Here is a 20,883-nt window from a genome sequence, read left to right as displayed (position 1 = left end):
GAAATCATTGACAATTTTGTATCAAGTATTTTCCTATCGGAGAGTCCAATATAATTACTTTACCAATTATCATTGTGTGTGTATGTAACAGCACTCATGTACGCTTGCCGATAAAGTCACATGTACGACGATATGGGTTTGCTTTTAGTACTCCCACATGAAATATTATGGCTCTGTCCGTTAATACAAAGCACATTTTGTGCTCTCCCTGAAAGCTTTGTGATCCACCCTCTTCTGTTCCTCTCTTATCCCTTTGATATACCGTCAGTGTAATTGCTGTCTCTGCCTCCTTTATATCTATCATTACCGGGGAGGCTGGCAGCCCTGTATTACTCTGCCAAACAGAGATAAATAATAGTTATCCCATACGGAAGAGAAGAATAGCTAAGAGAGTTGTTTTTTTTTTTTTTTTTAAACCCAGCATGAACCATCAGTTATGTTCCTCTTTTAGGATTGAAAAAAAGCCAAGAGAACCATCTTCAGAACCGCTGATGAAAGCGTAGACAAGACAGAATACGGGATACCAATTGCTTTGTAGTGATCCATAAGAGACAATGCATTCTGTAAACGTGAATAAGAGTTGACAAGTAGAATTTCAAAGGTTTAATAAAAAGCTAATAATGCAAATTTCAAATCCGACTTTGTATTTTCTCTTATTGGTGAGAACACCCAAAATATTACCTATTAAACGCCAATGTGCTAATGAGCAAGGTATGAGTTGTTTGGGTGGAGTTTATTTTCAGATATGCAAGTATGAGCTAGATTTTGACATCGGAGTAGAATATATACACAACTGATCTTTTTATCTTTCTTGGGAATAGCATGGTTGATGTGCTATCAACAGTGTTTCCCTTTTATTTTGGGAATTGGAAGGAAAATGGAAAACAAATTAAATCTGCTTCAGACCTCATGGATGGTATAGAAACTGGTAATAGTGGAAGTCCTAGGTAATCAGTCCCTCCAGACTGATTATCAAAGGATATCCTTTGAAAGTCAGGTGATCTGCCGAAACGCGTCAGGACAGTAGCGCCGACATTACGTCATTATCAAGGGCCGGAAGGAGTGGCAAGCTTCCAGCCCTGCTGCACACACCCACAGAGTTGGCGCGGATGATAGCCGATCTGGTCTGGAGGCACTGATTACCTAGGACTTCCACTATTACCAGTTTCTATACCATCGATGAGGTCTGAAGCATTGGAACACGAGCTGGCAGTGTCTGATACATCTGATGCTGTAGATCTTGCCGTACTGATCCCGTGGTGGTGATATACATGCCTGTTATTCTTTTCTGTTTGTGAGTGAGCCTGTTTCCCTCTCCTCATTATTTTTATTAAATATTTTTTACGCTATGGGTTGTGCGCTCTTTTTTTGTTTTATATATATATATATATATATATACAGGCATACCCCGGTTTAAGGACACTCACTTTAAGTACACTCGCGAGTAAGGACATATCGCCCAATAGGCAAACGGCAGCTCGCGCATACGCCTGTCAGCACGTCCTCAACAGCAAAGTTGAACTCCCTACCTGCACCGAAGCTGTGCACAAGCGGGGAGACTATAGAGCCTGTTACACATGTTATTTACATCAGTTATGCACGTATATATGATGATTGCAATACAGTACATGCATCGATAAGTGGGAAAAAGGGAGTGTTTCACTTTAAGTACATTTTCACTTTACATACATGCTCCGGTCCCATTGCGTACGTTAATGCGGGGTATGCCTGTATATATATATATATATATATATATATATATATATAAAGTAGATTTTACCAGATTAGAGTCCGGAAAAAACGAGACAGCACACAGTCCAGTAGTTCCAATGAAGCTGTATTCAGAGTAACATGGCACCACCTCCAATGTTTCGATCACACAAGCGTGACCTTCCTCAGGGACGTGCCTATATATATATATATATATATATAAAACCTTTGTTTGAGGTGATTAATTGGTATATACACCATGCACATTTCTGTATCTATGTAATATCGTGATCACATGAAGTGTTTGATTGGTTCAGGGATTGCTTGTAAAATGTAAGGGAGGCATGTTCTACATTTTGTTTAGGATTACTGGGGATTGCACTTTAAAATTCATTTTTAGCAATATAGAGATACCTGGGTAGAGATTACGGGCCATATTTACTACACAAAGGTATGCCACAGGATACTTGAGGGAACTGTATGGTGTTTTCTGAAAACTAGAAGGCGTCTTATGGCATTATACCGATTAGTAGATAAAGCCCTAAATCTCAATTATAACCACAAAAAGTCATTTAAAAAAACAAAAAGGACCATTTTTCCATGTAAATAACTGAACAACAGCATTGTTTTTTTTCCAGCAGCATTGTAAATAATAGAAATAATGAAGACCAGCAATTAAACAGGTTGTGTAAGATTTATTCCTTTACAAGTACGATTATATACAAAATTAGTAAGACATGTTACTGCCTAATTCTTTTATTTTCACTCATTTTAAAATATTAAGAGGAGAGGGCATACAAAGCCATTGAGGTGAGAGTCACAATCTAAAAACAAAGATGCGAGAACATTAAAAAAAAAAGAAGAAAACAAATTGCACTTGTTTTTATTTCAGGGAGTTTAGACCTCACATCTGCAGACATTTTTCAATTTCATAGGGCTAGAAGGCAGGCCACTCGCTGATATTAGCAGCGTTCAATGGGGGCTTGTGCAAATGAAAATGAAACCAATATATTCCTTTCTGCATCAGTGTTATGTAAACACACTCCCGCAATAATGAAATCAAGTCATTTTGAACTTCTTGTTCCATCCTATCAGAGGCTTTAATGATGAGACTAAAATATTGGAGATGGGTTATTCATCAAAGTTTCCCGGCAACAATACTTGGTACTAAAAACTTCCACCAGACTGATCAAGAAAAACAGAAAAGATTCCCTTTGGAACCAATGAGATTCTCTTTACAAAATCTTACTTGGTGTACATAGATTTGCCATCAGGAGACTTTGATAAATGATCCCACTGTGTGAAAGAATTCACTTTTACCTTTGAGGGTTGCTGGTCTGTTGACATTCATGGGAGAAGATTCCCAAAGTGCTATAGCTGCGATTCTCTGTTGATAGCAGGAAATAGCTGCCAACACAGGATCATGGCTTTTGCGAATCTCCCCCATAGTTCTTAAAATGACTTAAACAGCCATACTTATCACAACCATTTCATACTCGGTCATATTTCTACCTGCCTTTACTCACAATTCAAATTTATCTAAAAAGGTCATAGGTTGTATTTATTCTTTTTTTTTTTTTTTTTTGTAATTTATTTATTTTTTAAAGCATTCTATTTTACACAAATTATCGCCTTTCGTGTTTTGACCTGAGTGCTTCTGAAAACACGTTTATACGTATGTTTCGAGTTGGAAAAAAAAAAAAAAACATCGTTAATGTATGTCTTTCATGTGATTGAACGTGCAGTATGAAACAGGATTCAGATGTAAACAAATGCATATAGTTTGCTACAACTGGTGTACGCAGTGTCATGGAATAACTAGGTTTTATATAATAAAATGCAGTGACAGTTCCATGTGACCTTTAAACATTACTGCCCCTTCAAGGAGGGGTTACTCTTACTCTTTAGCAAGCTTTAAATCCATCACATATAATGGACAAGTATTTCTACCTCCTATTATTCAATTATTAATTACATATATTAAAAATAAAATACCACACTTAATAGTTGAGAGAAGGAAGAGGAAAAACAAATGCTTAAAAACCTATTCTTGGTATCGCACGAGATTAAGGTTTCAAGATAGTTTGTAAAGGCCTGGCCACTAATAACAAAACCCTTCAGCACACAACAAGGGTAGGGCTATACTGCTGTTAAATGATATCAGACGTGTTCACGTGGGGTTTTCTTTATTATTGCTCACATATGAGCGTCTCCACAGCAAACTTATTCTCAAAGTGAAGAATCTTATGGCAGTTTCCAACTTCCCGTTTCTGGATTCCTGTGGGGAGATAAAAACAAGGGAATGAATAGTCAATTGGGGAACAAAATCATTCCGGTTTTCAACATGTTTACAGTTCTGTAACAAACACGGATGAAAATTCTTGAAATGGCACAGCTCGTCATTCTGACATCTTAACCCAGTCGAATAACCTTTTTTTTTATTATTATTGTTAGTAATTGGTCTGTCCAAACCTGTCCCCTAACTACATTAGTTAGATGCTGTATTAAACTCCTCCCTATTTTTCTCCTATCACAGTCATTTTCTACATATACCAGTCATTTCTTTTATTCCTAAAAAAAAAGAAATAAAATAATAGAAACCCACATTGTCTCCGGTCTTGATTATTTTAAGACTCCATTACTCCATTACTCGTAAAATCACCCTCGCCTTCAATAACCAAGTAACTTTCTCCTAATGCAACCTTTCACCTTCTTAAATCTCTCCTCTGGTTCCCCCCATTACCGCCTTCACTGGCTCCTTTCCCAGCAAAAGGTGTTCTTCTCACACCTTTCATTGAAGTGATGTATACTTTTCTACCCTTGCTTATATACTTGAGCCTTCATTTCTCATCATACCCCTACAAGTACCGTGCGAGCTGTCCCAACTCCTGACGAAGAAAGAGCGAAACGCGTAGAGTGGTCATTAGTGCAGGACGGAGAACAGTCAGAAGTCAGTACTGTGAGACAAGATCGTGAAGATCACATGATGCAGAAGTAAAATCGGGTCGGATGTCACAGCGAGGACTTCTATCGGACGTTTACTCTGAATCTGATGTACTCCAGATGCGCTTTTTAAACGTATACAAGTACACTGTGCACATCTTAATTCTTTTAAAAAGAGACACATTAAACTGCATTACACTATCGGTCGTCTTCCGTTTCCCTTCTTTCAATTTGTCTTAAACGCTCTGAGTTGGCAGTCTGGGTGACGGAGGTGATGGCCAGAAGATGAATCCACTTAACTTCATATAAATGGCTTTAGCAACATACAAACCTGCTAGTTGCACATTTTGGAGAGTGGAAGTCTCCATTTCCCCCCCCACAGATCACACTGTCTTTTTCTTGCACTATAGGGTTATAACTTTTCCTTGAGCTATCCTAACTGCCCTCTCAAAACCTCAAATATTTTTTGTTCATATTTTTCACAATTTTAAACAATGTTCCTCAAACTGCACTTCGTACCAACGAAACGCTTTATTTGGTATAAGCATTGTCAAATCCTTTTGACAAGTCTGACATTAATGTAAACAACAACAGGTAAATCTTTGATTAATCTCCCGTCACCTTTCCTATTTTCTCTTCTATATCCCCTTGTCAAAATGTAAAGAAACAGTAAAGAACTTACACTTGTCTGTTTTTATAAATAATTACCCATCAGATAGATCAATGGCATTAGTTCAGCTTCCTGTATGGGGTTTAAGCATGTATATATATATATATATATATATATATATATATATACACACATACAAAATATACATATATATATATATATATACACACATATACATACACACATTATATATATATATATATATATATATACATACACACACACACACACACACACACACACACACACACACGAGATGTGGCCAAATTCACAACTGTATTAATGCAAAAAAATTAAATTGGTTTGAAACATTTTTTTTTTTTAAATACCTCGAATGGTTTCTCTGCGTTGGAGTTTGTAGGTCTCCTTGTCACGACATAGGCGATAGATAAAGAATCCCAGCTGATCTACTTTATCAATCCTATCGGTAATCACCATCTGTTCATGAATCAAATAGGACTGGGGAAGGTATGATCCAGACTGCAATGAAAACGCAAAAGAAAGAACAGTGTTTGTTTAGGCAGTCTTAAATGTGACATAGAAAAATCAGATCCTCATAAGGACTTTATATGTACGATATACACTGAACTGAATGTCCCAGAAAAGTAATTGATAGATTTGCTGGCAAACATGAATATCATGCAAAATGATGGTTTGCAGTCATGACATAGAAAGTGACAGAATTACCAATCATGTGATCTCTAGGGGAGTGTCACCATAGAAACGTTTTCTTTGATTCACAATTGTAAGATGTCAGTCTATAGAATAACCACTTCCAGTCAAGTTATAGGGTCCCAAAAATAGTGTCCTGGACCCCACCCTTCCCTTGTGGATCTAAATGATGGGGGAAGGGGAGTGATGTGCCCAGGCACAGTGGAACCCATTCTAACCACAGTTCACCATTTGCGTAGGTTTGGTTTACAGTATAGATGTAAATTGGAAGGGGCTCGGAGAGAAGACCGTTGGCGTTTCATTAGTGAGCACAGTAACAATGCGAGACATTGCGTCATGATAAACTGCTTGGTCAAACCATCAATGAGACCCAGAAGTGTGTAGTGTTGTGCTTGTGTTACAACACAAATATTCGTTAGTGTGTTTATGGCTATTAAATTGGTTGAGAAGGTAATAATCATATTTTCTGTAGGGGATCTCAGGGGAACAGAGTTACAGAACCTGTTGTGAGGTTTGGCACTGTAAATCAATAAAACAATTATTATGAATGGGGCTAGAATATGAAAGGATGGATTATTATTTTTTTAAATATACATCTGGTACCCTTTTTCTTTACAAAACATGACCCGTAACAATAATGCACTTCTTTTCAAAAACAATTATTTTAGTGCTTAAATATATCATTTCTATTTAGTAAAAATGCTATTCTGATGATAAACCGCATTCTTTCAGCCACATGCACAAAAACATTGACAAATCATGCATTGAAAACATTGAAAAAATTCTCTCTAAAATATAGCTAAATCTAATTAACACTTTAGAAAAAAACAAAAAAAAACTAAACCGTCAAAGATTGCCAGCTGTACAGTATATACAGAAACCAAGTGTCGTTTTTTTCCAGCTTCTACACCACTCTCAAGTTTGACTTATATTTTTCGTATCCAGACCATATATATTTCAGTAAGAAAAGTCAAGCTACGTGGGATATGAATATTCCTTCTTCAGCACTTCAAATGAGGTGCGTAGTTTATCTTTGGACTGAATGCTGACGTAGGGTCCTATTGGCCTTAATGAAATGAATGAGGCACGGCAGCACTCGCTGCCCACAGTATGTCAACGTTTGGCATGCTGTTTCATTTCAATGCTCATGCTGGTCTTGGGGGGGGAAAAAAACACGGAGTAAAGTAAAAAGTGCTAGTCTGCAATAACGTGTTCATTGTGCCAGTGTTAGGACAGCATCTTCCAGCCCTTTGCTGCAAGAGACCAATCGCTCCCGCAGCAAAGGGGTCAACGCAGAGCGATTACTCAATAGGGTAAGAAGAGCCTCAATGTTTTAGCTACAATGCACCTTCTCTCGTTTGCATGCAGAAGTAGTTCAGTTGGAGCAAACATAAAAGACAGCTTTTCTATGATGAGAATTAAAGAAGCAATAGGACATGGACATTCAAAGTGGTACTTTTTTGACCAATTTCCCTGAAACCTCAGTATGTATGGAGCACAAACGCGCAGTCATTCGGCAAGCAGAATTTGGATTTACAGTACGTCGCTAAACGTTGCCAAGTAAATGTGAATAATCCAGCAAGTACCCTGCAAACCGTAACCGATTCTGGCAAGATACATCGTTTATCTATAAATACTGTATATATATTTTTTTATGAAAGTTGTACCTTAATGTTGACAAGCAATTCCAAGAAATTCTTAGGTGGCATAACAATGGAAGTGTTCAGAGGAATGACGTAGCACTTATTCAAGCGGAGATCAAGGTACGCAGTCAGTTTCTGATGAGACAAAAAAGTGAAAAAGACATTTCACACAGCAGCTCGTGCAGAAAATCAAGAGCAGACACTTCTTTGTCAGGTATCAATCTACTTTTGAATTAAAAAAAAAAAAAAAAAAAAGGAAGACAGTTGTGAGACCATTAACTTATTATGCATATGTAAGAAGTGGAAGCGCAGGATTACCTGAACTGAGGCCCCCCGTAACTGGCACATAGCAACCAAACTACCTAATCCAAATATCTCACCCGGTGGAAGTCATGAACAATATCAGCAGGGTCACTGTCAGCAAATTCAGGGACAGGTACGTTGATCAGTTCAACATCTTCTTCTTCCAGGATCTGAATGCTCTCCCTAAATGAACGCACAGCGCTGTCTGCATAAGGTTCTTGGAGTATCAGGTCATCCTCATATCTTACTCCACAGAAGTAAACACCACGCTAAAAAGTAAAAGACAAAGAACAAAAGTTATTATTTCTTTTTTGAAATAAAAGCAAACATTGTTGTGTCGTCATTAACAATATTCTTCTCATCTCTGCTCTTTTTTTGATGGGAGACTGGTGCACAGATTAAGCAGTGATGAGGAGCTACGGCAAATAACATTACATTTAAATAATACAATAAATAAATAACAGAAACACAACTGCTAAACGTGCACTCGTACCTCAACTGTATTGCCTCATACTGTAGTGATGGGGATGGTGCTGCCTGACTGCAGAGTTAGCACTTTAACACAGTAACTGTGAACACAAATGCTGCACTGAGGTGGAATGACCCACTTAAGTGAACCCAGTTTATGTGTGTAACTGCGATGTGTGCGTGTGTGTGTGTGTGTGTGTGTGTGTGTGTGTGTATAAAATTTATAGTGCTCACAGTAATGAGAATGACGGGACACTGAGTCCCCAATGAAAAAAAGACACAGACAGACAAATAAATCCTAATCTAAAACCACAAAAAGTGAATATTAAAATGCTCTGTGCTGTAATGCGTTGGTGATAATCTCACGCTCACAGGGTCCCCACTAAGACCAGTTGCTGACCCCCAGGATGTTGGTCACTAAGGTGGATATGACTCGGGTGTTCACAATGGAACAGTACCCTAGTCTCAGACAGATGGGGGAAATGGAACTGCTCATGGGATTAATTGCACACGGTTTCGAGCTGACAGTTCTTTGTAAGGAATGTACTGCTGAGGTTGTACAAAGTACCTGCTTTAACTATGCCTCCTAAACCCTGTATAACCTGATGGATACTGGCCCTGGTTGTGGGAGTATCTGAATGTTTCAAATAGATAGTCAGCTATTAATGAGCTAGTCGCTGGCTGCTAAATCTATAAATATGAATATATAACCCCCTTGAGAAAGCACTTGCTTGTTAAACCGCTGTTGGTCTTAGAGCACCAAGCAGTGAACCTTATCTGTCAGTGCCTGATCCGGTTCTGCCTAGAAGCTCCACCCAGTCGGATGGGCCCGCATCCCTCCGGATTACTGCTCTAGCCTATTCCCTGGGGTTATATATTCATATATGTATAAATTTAGCAGCCAGCGACTAGCTCATTAATAGCAGACTATTTGAAACATTCAGGAAACTTTGTGGTTAGCATCGTTTGGCGTCCTGATTTACTATCTGGGCTTGCTATACAACCCCATCTCCATACACACTGTGTGTTCATTCATTTTCAACTGGTATCAGTTGGTTGGAGGTTGGTGGCCTCGCCTCCCTGTGTTTAAGCTCATCCCTTCCCACTTTTTAAGTAGCAGGTGTTCCATGTACCTGTGCAGGACAGGTCCACTGAGCCCATTCTCCCTCCACTGCAGAGGTAAATGAGAATGTTCACAGGTAGTGTTAGGACCTGCATACTGGTCATGCCGTGACGTGGCTGCAGGATTATAACGCTTTAGCCAAAGAGTTTAACTAAATGACCCTTATTCATGAGAATGCTAACATTGAAGCATTTAACTATGTATTTTGTCACATTGGATATAGCATTGGGTATTTTTGTCGTCTTGTTGTATACATTTGGCCACACTCCGTAGCACTCCTTTTGAGAGATAGATATTCATTCATTTTAATTTTCAACTGGTATCGTCTGTGTGTTTTACTGCTTTCAGATAAAATTCTATTGAAAATTTACGTTTAGGAGCCATCATTTATATTGGCACCCTTAACAAACAACGTTAATAAACAGCACTTCTAAAATGAACGGCAACAGCACTGGTAAATAAGTTCACCATATTCCTGATTAATTTTGACACAGGCCGGCAACGCGCAGGTTGACCCTGGCCACTATTTGATAACCGTCTACAATTTACAATTTCTGTGCATGTACTCAGCTACAATTCAGGGGAGACGCCGAGACAGATTTAGGAAAGGAGTAGAGTGATTCTGGCAGCAGCATTTAGGATAGATTGTAGGGGAGAAAAGTGAGAGGCAGAAAGGCCGGACAGCAGGAGGTTACAGTAGTTGAGACGGGAGAGAATGAGGGTCTGTGTCAGACTTTTTGCATTTGAGCAACAGAGCAAAGGGCGTATCTTGGTAATATTGCGGAGGAAAAAACGACAGATTTTTGCTACCTTTTGAATGTGGGAAGAGAATGAGAGAGAGGAGTCGAGTGTGACCCCAGGGCAGCATCCTTGGGCTACTGGGTAAATGATAGTACTTCCAACAGTAATGTGGAAGGAGGAAATAGGGCCAGGTTTGGGCGGAAGTATGAGGAGCTCAGTTTTTGCCATGTTAACTTTCAGTTGGTGGAGGGCCACCCAGAATGATGTAGCAGAGAGATATTCAGAAACTTTAGTCTGTACAGTAGGTGTAAGGTCAGGGGTTGAAAAGTAAATTTGTGCGTGATCAGCATAGAGGTGATATTTGAACCCAAGAGATGTGATTAGATCACCTAGAGCGTGTGTAAAGAGAAAATAAATGGGGTCCCAGGACAGAGCCCTGGGGTACCGCCACAAAGAGATCGCTAGAGGAGGAGGAGGTGTTAGCAGAAGAGACACTGAAAGTACGATGGGAGAGGTAAGAGGAGATCCAGGATAGAGCTTTGTTACGAATGCCAAGAGTATGGAGATTGTGAAGGAGAAGAGGGTGGTCCACAGTATCAAATGCTGCAGAGAGGTCGAGTAATGTGAGCAAAGTGTAATAACCTCTGTCTTTGGCAGCATGGAGGTCATTAGTTATTTTACTGAGGGCTGTTTCAGTGGAGTGAGCAGTGCGGAAGCCAGATTGTAGAGGGTCCAGGAGAGAATAGGTGTTGAGACAGTGGAGCAAGCGAGAGAATACAAGACGTTCAAGGAACTTAGAGGCAAAAGGCAGGAGGGAGACAGGTCGATAGTTAGAAAGATAGGTAGGGTCTAGCTTGCTGTTTTTGAGTAATGGTATGACTGTTGCATGTTTGAAGGAAAAGGGAAAGGTACTATAGTAGAGGGAGGAGTTAAAAATGTGTGTGAGCGTAGGGATTATTGTAGGAGCAAGAGGTTTTAGGAGATGGGAGGGAATGGGGTCAAGAGGACAAGTGGTAGAGGGAGAAGAGGAGAACAGCTACAACACATCCTCCTCCGTGACAGCGTATAAAGAGTCAAGGGATGCAGGAGGAGAGTTAGGAAGAGGTGGTGTAGGATGGGGGGAGGATACAGAGGGGATGGCCTGACGTATTGATTCCACCTTTTCTTTGAAATATTGGGCAAAGTCCTGAGGTGAGATGGAGGAAGAAGAAAAGGCAGCAGAGGGTAGTCTAAGTAGGGAGTCAAAGACAGAGAAGAGTCGGCGTGTATTAGACTTGTGCGTGTTTATTAGTGAAGAAAAGTAGGTTTGTTTAGCCTGAGAGAGGGCTGAGTTGAAACAGGATAGAATATATTTGTAGTGAAGGAAGTCTGTGAGTGTGAGATTTCCTCCAAAGGCGTTCAGAGGAACGAGTGCAGGAACGCAGCCTGCGTGTGTGGGAATTTAGTCAGGGTCTTGGGTTCAAAGGGCGAGAACGGCAGAGGATGTAGATCAAGAGAGGAGGATAGGGCATGTAGATCAAGAGAGGAGGATAGGGCAGAGTTGTAGTTCCTGACCAGGTTTTCAGGGTCTGGAGCAGAGTTGAGAGAGGATAGGGAGGAGCGCAAAGTGGAATCAAAAGCTGGTAGGTTAATAGAGCGCAGGTCTCTGCAGAACCGTGGGGTAGATGGAGGTGGAGAAGGGGACAAGTGAGAGAGAGAGAAAAAGTGATGAGGTGATGGTCAGAGAGAGGAAAAGGGGAAATGGAGAAATTAAGAGAGAGAAAAGTATTTAGTGAAAACCAGATCTAGGTAGTGACCATCCTTGTAGGTGCTGGCTGCAGTCCACTGTTGAAGGCCAAAAGAAGATGTTAGAGAGAGAAAGTGGGAAGCCCAAGGGAGAGAGGGGTCTTCAATATGGCAGTTGAAGTCCCCAAGGTGAAGAACAGGGGAGTCTGAGGAGAGGAAGAAAGAGAGCCAGGATTCAAAGTGAGAGAGAAAGGCAGAAGGGGGATGAGTAGAGGTAGGTGGGCAATAGATGACCGCCACGTGGATAGGGAGAGGAGAGAAAATCTGGACACTGTGAGCCTCAAAAGGAGGGAAAAGCAAGAGAGGGAGGAATTGGAAGGGTACGGTAGCGGCAGATAGAGGAGAGCAGGAGCCCCACGCCTCCACCCCTGCCATCAGGGCGCGGAGTGTGGGAGAAAGCAAGGCCACCATAAGAGAGGGCAGCTTCCAGAGCAGAGTCAGACTGAGTGAGCCAGATCTCAGTTATAGCAAATAGGAGCAGAGAGTGAGAAAAAAAGAAGTAATGCACAGAGAGGAACTTGCTAGAAAGGGAGCATGCATTTCAGAGGGCACAGGAGAGGGGAGAGAGGAGAAAGGGTGAAAGGGGATGGGTATGAGGTTAGAGGGGATGACACCCGAAGGAGTGGAAGTTGTATGTAGAGATAGAAATATCATCAGCCCTTGTCGATTCACTGCAGAATGATGACCTCCCAAAGGATCTTCCAGGTACTGCAGTTTCAAGCCTCTCTTCTCCACGTTGCGCCAACAAATTTTCTGATTTAATCTTCCCATCTTACTTTGGGTCGTCGTCTTGGTCTTTTAATCTCTCTTGGAATCCAGCCGAGTACCCAGCAACTCATTTCTTGCTATATATCCAGCCCACTGCCAGTTTAATTTATTCACTCGTGATGATGTCACAAACTTGTTTGCTTTTGAGCCCATTCATTCTTTTTCCTGTCTCTTCCAGTAATAAACTGCATACATCTCTGCATACTTCTTTGCGTTGTCTGAAGCTACTGAATTATTTCCACATTTAGGGTTCAAGTTTCACATCCATACGCGAGCACGGCAGAAGACACCGGTTGAAAACGTCCTTCTTGAGGCACAGTGGAAGGTTCCCTTGAAATATTGTCTCACTTCTTCCAAATGCGCGCCAACCCATCTTTATCCTCCTATTGATTTCATTCATTGGTCTCCCATCCGTTGTTATTTGCTGGCCAAGGTAGACAATCTTGAACTTCTAGTTCTATTCCATTTATTTCAAGCTTTCCATACTTTACACATTTGTTGAACATCACTTTAATCTTGGTGAGGTTCATATGTAAGCCCACAGCCTTATTTAATTCGGCAAGTTCTCCAATTTGTTGCTGGAGGTCTTCTGGGCTTGTGGCAAAAATAATGTCATCTGCAAACCGTAGGCGACTCAAATATGCAGTTGATTTTGATTCCTTTTTCTTCTGAAATCGAATGTCTTGAACAATTCAAGTGTTGTGGTGAAAAGCTCTGGACGACATGGTGCCGCACTCCCTTGCTGATCCTTAACTTTCTTGTATCTTCATGTAATCTAATGGTTGAGGTGTCACTCATAAATGTTCTTTATAATATCCATGCACAGTTCTTCAAAATGTTTCTTCTGAATACATCTATAGCTGCTGATGTGTAGACATAATCACATTTTTTGTTGTAATCTACGAATACCAAGCCGAGTGGTAAGATCATATTCATTACTGTGGGAAATCATTTCTTGTAAGACTTGGATGTGGTCCATTGTGTTGTATCCAGTGTAAAATCCTGCTTGTTCTTTGGCTGGTCAAAGTCCAGGGTCTGTTGCAGTGGATTAGTGAAGTGAGTATCTTGTTAAAATCTTGTAAGTGATTGAAAGTAGACTGATTGATCTGTAGTTCTGACATTCTTCTTTGTCTCCTTTCTTGTGGATGAAGATAACTATGGCATTACTGCATTGCTCTGGAATTTTCCTGTTCTACAAGCAGCATGTAAAGAGTTTTTCATGTATATATAAATCACACAAATGACTAAGCCAAGGCTGTGAGAGAATAGAGTGTATATGGTTGTTGCTGTCGCACATCTACACAAACCACAGCTACATAGGCTGTAGACGCTTGAATATAGCATTCTGCACTAATTACTGCTGTTGATCATGACACTTTCAGAGGTGGAGGAAAAAACACTGCCAGGATTTGTATTTCTGTATTCAATTCAACATCATCATTAGACACCAGTTACAACAGAGCATGTGCAGTTTTGTGACCAAAGCCACTGGTTGCCCAACTTTATATTAAATATGACTTAACCCAAGTAACTCTTGCAACACACAAATAGTATTATTTATAAAATAATCCTTGTCAAGAGTATTTCAAATATAATGTTGGGCAATGCATAAATGAAATGCAATCAAGCTACAGCACATTCTCTTCCATCTTCACAACTAACTCGGATTTCGGTGTGGGTTTTGTACCCCATGTTCAATTAAAAAATGCTGCAAGTAGAATTATTTTACTCTGTGAGACCAGTCTTTGTTCATCTGCTCCTTACTTTGCAGTGCAGGCTTCTCATTACATTCCGTACTGACTACAGGTATCTCTTCTCCTCCCCTTCAAGGTCCTACAGTCCTCTGTACCTCCACACCAACCTCTTACTGAGATCACTGCCTCCTGCGCACTCAGGGCAGTCCTCTTTCCACCATACTTGCCTTTGCTGCTCTTACACATGAAATTATTTGCAGTCCCAGCTCCATTTTCCCTACCATGAAGTCTCATCTAAAAACATTGTGTCAAGAATACTTTACCCTTTCTAAATGGACTTAATTATTATTTTAGCCAGCTCTATAAATCTATGGTGTACTTACACTTGCTCCTCCTGTCTCCTTAAGCAGCGATAAAAAAATAAATCAATTAAAAATGTTGTTTGTTTTTTTAACCTCACTTATCTACTCGCATAGGCAGGTAAGATTTTTCGACCCTGTTCCATAACACATAATTAAATTTGAAAGATCAGAGCAAGAATTCCTCTCAATATGTAGAAGGAAAGGAGCACAGCTTACGCATCAGTGGATCAAAAATAGATAGGGCAACTCCAAATGTAGTAACATTGTGTTTATTGCACAATCAGCTTAGCAATGAAGGTGTAGGAAACACGGTGCGTATCCTACACCTTCATTGCTAAGCTGATTGTGCAATAAACACAATGTTACTACATCTGGAGTTGCAATATCTATTTTTGATCCACTGATGCGGATGCTGTGCTCCTTTCCTCCTACATATCCTGATCTCTAACATTGAGGATTGCCCGCTGCAGAGTTTTTCCCTGTCTGGATTTCACTGTCAGGTAAAGGGCAAAGGCCCTCTGTATTTACCTTTTCAGTGCCTGCTGTTTTATTGATCTAAACCCTATGGGTAGGTAATCACTTACCAGGTGACCAATCTCTGTGGTAGCCAGGTGGGCACCACTAGGTCCCTTAATCTCCCTTGGGTGATCTCTGTTATTATACAGTTATTATGGACATTGGGACTATACTCTGAATATATTGTTCTTATACAATAGAGCACTAACCGGTTGAAGCAACATCTACCAAATCACTAATACTCAAGCATTCTTCACGCCCAATGTTGTTTTACTAAGTTGTTTAAAAACCTCCTCTGCTGTACAACATTCCAACACCACAATGCAACTATGGACACAAAGATGAAAGTTAAGGGGCCAGTTCCTTCTAGGACCAAAGTGAACCAAGGACAGTGGCATGTTTAGCAGGTTAAATGTACAGGATTGTCTAAAAAAAAAAATTCAATGGTGGAATGTGAAAGGTAAATTATAATTTCAACTTTTATTAATCTCTATGGTATGTGACGTGTTTTAACTATCTTTACCTAATCTTGTGTAATAAGACTATTTGTTAACTGCTGTATTGACAGGCAGATTGTTGATCCAGGTGCCTTTTCTTCTTCAGCTTGAATAATAGCAGTTTCATTAGTTTAACGTGATCTTGGGGAAGAAGATTAATAGACACGGAGTAGAAAAACAGTGCAATCCGATATGTAACATGCTAACCTACTCCAATGGATACGGAAAGTTCTGAAAACATTAAATATAGAAAGCAGTGTCATTTAAAAACAGCGCCATAAACACATTACAATCAAGTTCTTTCAACAGTATGCACCTTTCTGAGAAGGTGGCATTGGACCATGTAAAGTATCGGGGGCAATGACGGCGAGGATAAATGTCTGGTACAAATTTTTTTTCTTACAAATACAATTTTTGCATATAAAACACTACTATTGATTAAGCACTGGTTTAGGTCATATCATTTAGAGGATTTGATTATTATTTAGTGTCCAATGATTTCTCCTGACTTTAGCAATACTTTCTATGTATGTTGTGGACATTGCCATATGTGTAACCACAGTTCTGCCTTCTGTATTGATTTTGCATTCATGCTTTATTTCTTACCTTCTGTGCCAATGACTTACATTTTTCTAACATTTACTGCAATGTCACTGGAACTTGTGGGAATAAATGATCATTTGCATTCAGTATCTGTCATCTAATTAAAACTTCTGTGTTGTAAAATAAAAACAAATAAACACTTACCTGCAGAGCAAAGTATTTGTAGAGGTAAGCACCACCCAGGACTATGCCAGCTAGCATAAAAGCTAATCCAAAGCACATGCACCAGCACCAAGCTCGTCTCTGTCCAAGTGGAACATCATCCTCAAACTCCTGCAATTGAAACAGAGTAATGGTTTTTTTTAAAGCAGTGACAACTATCTTAAGCAGATTCCCATATAAAACAAAAATGTCAACTGTTGTACACTTTTTTTTTGTATTCTCCTTGATTATTATTATTATTGTTTATTTGTAAAGCGCCAGCATATTCCGTAGCACAGTACAATAGGCAGTGTTCGACAAACCTATACATTTGCTCGCCCCGGGCGAGTGGATTTAACCCCCGGGCGAGTAAATATTGGCCCAAGCAGCACACGTTTGGTACTAGGTGGCGAGTAGATTTTTTTGTGTGGCGAGTAGATTTTTTGGTGATTTGTCAACCACTGACAATAGGGGTACAGAGATTTGAAAATTACATGAACTGAGTCACATACAAGTAAGGACAAACATGCATAAACAGATACAAAAAGGTAATGAGGGACCTGCTTGTGAGAGCTTACAGTCTAGAGGGAATGAGGGGCAATGTTGAAACAAAAAGGTAAAAAAGTGGCTGATTACTGTGGGATAGGCGGACAAGGGGAATGCCAACTACTAGACGGTTGCAATAGTCAAGGCGGGACAAGATGAGCGAGTGAATTGGGATTTTAATTGCATCATGAGTGAGAAAAGGGATTATCTTGGAGATATTTCAGAGGTGGAGACGGCAGAATTTTGTGAGGGACCGAATGTGAGGAAAGAAGAGATCAGAATCAAAGATGACCCCTAGACATACTTGAGGTGTTGATGAGATTGTGGTGCTATTGTCAGTGAGAGAGAGTTTGGGTGTAGGGGTGGCAATGGATGGGGAAAATGTTCTGTTTTGGACATATTAAGCTTCAGATAACAGTGTGACATCCAGGAGGTGCTTGTAGTGAGACAGTTGGTGACACAGGACAGGAGTGAGGGGGAGAGGTTAATTTGGGCGTCATCGGCATAGAGATGATACTGAAAGCCAAAAGATTGTATTAGTTCACCAAGAGCAGAGGGTCAAGGACTGAGCATTGTGGGATTCCAACAGAGAGAGGTAGTGAAGATGGAGAGACACCAGAAAAGGAAACACTGAAGGAGCGGTTGGATAGGTAGAACGTGAACTAGAAGAAGGCTGCGTCACGGGGGCCAATGGAGCGGAGTGTGATCAGGAGAAGGGGGTGATCAGTGTCGAAGGCAGCAGAGATCCACGAGAATTAGTAAGGAGAAGTGACCCTTAGACTTTGTTGTGAGTAGGTCATTGGACACTTTTATTAGTGCTGTCTCGGTGCAGTGTAGAGGGCGGAAACCAGATTGTAAAGAGTCAAGCAGGGAGTTGGAGGAGAGAAAGTGAGTGGTTGTATACAAGTCGCTCAAGTAGGTAGGTAGAGAGGCTGGTTGAAGAGCGGGTTTCTTTGGAATGGGCGTGATGAGTGCATGTTTAAAAGAAGATGGGAATATGCAGGAGTTGAGAGGTTAAAAAGGTGAGTATCGGTGGAGCTTAGCGTGCCAGAGAGGGCGCGGAGGAGATGTGAGGGGGATCAAGGGGGCAGGTTGTAGACGAGAAGATGAGGAGCATAGAGACCTCATCATCAGTCACAGAGTAATATTTTTCTTTATCTTTTGCTTGACCTATTTAAAAATAAATATCAATGTGGAAAGAATATAATCCTATGCAGTGAACTGAAAGAACCACATCCTAATAATGGACTCAAAATAATAAATTATTATATATGAAAAACTCAATCTAAAAACAAACTGAGCGTGAACTCTGTAAATATTATATACAACAAGCCTGGGTCATCTAGGAGTTGTAATAGTATGCCAAGCTCAAGGCGACCTGTACCTCAGTGACCCATTGACCAAGTCCCCCTGAGAGAAGGGATCTGTATTCCCAGGGTATACCCAGTGTTACAGGTCTCTCCTACATCTCCCTTGCGTGCAGGGAACACACGAAATACACACCCAAAATAAATAGTGATTAGAATAAACACCTTTTAAAACAAAAGAATCACTCACAAAAAGTGAACGTTAAAATAGTGTGACACAATTGTGAAGAGAGTGAGACGGTGAATAGTTGCTAATATCCAGTAGGTCATTGCTGTTGGTAGCAACACATAGCATAGTATATTGACACTTTCAGACCACACAATATCAATATCCCTAGGACCGTGTGACTGGATACAAACTGTTGATTAGAAGTATCCAACCTGCAATTTGCCACAAAAGTTCATCTGAACCGGGTTAAACTCAGTTAACCATCTTATACATAACAGAATGATGACACTATAGTAGTAGAGTCTACATGTGCAAATCTCTATAATGTTGCTATACGGTATCTTTATGCCATAGAGAAAAATGGAGTATCAGACCAATGTCTGCCGTTCAGATATCTAAAATACGGATAGCTGTCTGGGGATAATAAACCTCAGCTCTAGTCAGCTCCGTAATCTGTTTTAGCTAGATTGCCAAATCCAACTCACAGCTGTACCCAACACTGCATTTACAAAATATGGGGAACTTGGTATAGATCCCTAAAATACGGATAGCGGTCTGAGGATATTATGTCCCAGATGTGGTCAGTTGTGTAATCAATTTAGCTAAAGTACCAGCTGCAACACAACTGGCTACAGTAGAGACTGCGACTATTCTAACACAAACCAGTGGCAATCACCAAAAAGACCCAGGAATAGCCTGAATACATACCTTAAACATATGCCTTAAACTAGCCCCAGCATTTCTGCATTGATTAATGGCCTATCAGATTAACAGCAGGGGTCCTTGGCAGTCCCATTGAAACTGAATTGGACTGCCAGGGACCCCTGCTGTGTTAATCCTATGGGTCTTTAGTCAATGCAGAAATGCCTTAAACATGCCTCAAACTAGCCCAGAACATACCCAGCACATACCCTGAATGTAACCCGGCTAGTTTAAGCGTTAGGATAATCGTGGCCTCGTCTTTATATCCCAAGTTGCCACAAGCTAGTGTTAGTGTTCCAAGTGACAGTATAACAACATTTGGCCTTTTTCATTTTCATCCTCAGTTGTTATTGCAGTAAGACAGGCATTACTTCCGCATAGTGGCCAACAGTTTTTTAGTAAAATAATTAGACAATAATACCCATTTTTATGTAAAATGATTAGAAGGAAGGCTAGTCAGGCTATGAGCTGTCACTTTAATGATACTGTAAGTGTGTAGGAGTATTTGCTTTAGCATTTATTTATAAAATGTTTTACCAGGAAATAATACATAGAGAGTTACCTCACCTTTTCAAGTATGTACTTGGCACAGAGTTGATGACAAATACATGGTTACATTAAGTGAACATAGTTATACATTATATATAAATGTATATATAGCACGTGGTAACGCACTATAAAAACAGAAGAATTAAAATGCACACAAAATATGAATCAATATAGATCAGCTAGGAAGAAGGGGACTAAACTCCGATTGCAAGAAGATCCTTAGTAGTAGTTGGCTGTTAGATTGGAGGTTTAAGTAAATCATAATAAAGCAATTATTGCCTTCCATTGCTTGAATGATTCAGATGATAATTCTTTGTTCAGGGCGGAATAGTTTCCATATTTCTACACAATGTCAATTCCCTCACCTATTCATTAGTCTCACGGTCAACACCACACCTTCACAGTGACACATGAGTGTTAGGAACAACACTTTAAAAACGCACACAATCTAAAATCATGATATTGTTCAGCTTTGGATATGAAGTTTAGAACTAAAACAATAAATATTTTTTTTTTTTTAAATAACGAACTCTTATTCCAGGGCGAGACACCTTCATGCCGGAAAAAACGTAATCCAGGAGTGGCGACTTCTCAGTAATGATATATACTTTGAAAGACATGCTTTTAAGTTCCTGCTGCACTAGTTTGGGTGAAAATTCCCAGTGAACTGTTTGACCATATGTTTCCCATCCTCAGGGAGCTAGAATATATACGGGGTTATGCTTCAAAGTGTGATCGGGCACTAAAGCACAGAAACTCCCATTGACTTAAATGATCAACACTAATGCACTTTAGAGCGCAACCTGTATAGACAGGTAGAGTTGACAAGCACGTCAGCCAGAACTCGTCAATCTTGAATTTTGCCCAGTTAAAGCAAATATGTTACCCGATCGCTCAAAAAGTATAACATG

At 40.1% G+C, this 20,883-nt stretch overlaps 1 protein-coding gene across 2 annotated transcripts in view; it reads right to left on the bottom strand.

The window, feature by feature from the left end:
• Nucleotides 1-2,385: 2,385 nt before the first annotated feature.
• The window catches only part of ITM2B (integral membrane protein 2B), a 54,181-nt gene continuing 35,683 nt past the window's right edge, over nucleotides 2,386-20,883 (bottom strand). The window contains exons 2-7 of one of the 2 annotated variants that reach the window (XM_075591159.1): nucleotides 16,643-16,771; nucleotides 14,904-14,921; nucleotides 8,019-8,210; nucleotides 7,663-7,773; nucleotides 5,653-5,803; nucleotides 2,386-3,988 (exon numbers count right to left, since the gene is read on the bottom strand). In XM_075591159.1, coding sequence (XP_075447274.1) covers nucleotides 3,900-3,988; nucleotides 5,653-5,803; nucleotides 7,663-7,773; nucleotides 8,019-8,210; nucleotides 14,904-14,921; nucleotides 16,643-16,771 — 690 coding nt within the window. In that variant the 3' untranslated portion in view covers nucleotides 2,386-3,899. The remainder of the gene's footprint in view (nucleotides 3,989-5,652; nucleotides 5,804-7,662; nucleotides 7,774-8,018; nucleotides 8,211-14,903; nucleotides 14,922-16,642; nucleotides 16,772-20,883) is intronic. The other variant, XM_075591158.1, reaches the window with a different exon arrangement.

Source organism: Ascaphus truei, chromosome 3, assembly GCF_040206685.1.
Source record: "Ascaphus truei isolate aAscTru1 chromosome 3, aAscTru1.hap1, whole genome shotgun sequence".
NCBI classification, from domain to species: domain Eukaryota; kingdom Metazoa; phylum Chordata; class Amphibia; order Anura; family Ascaphidae; genus Ascaphus; species Ascaphus truei.
The sequence above is the reverse complement of the archived record's forward strand: the minus strand, read 5'-3'. Positions and strand labels throughout refer to the sequence as shown.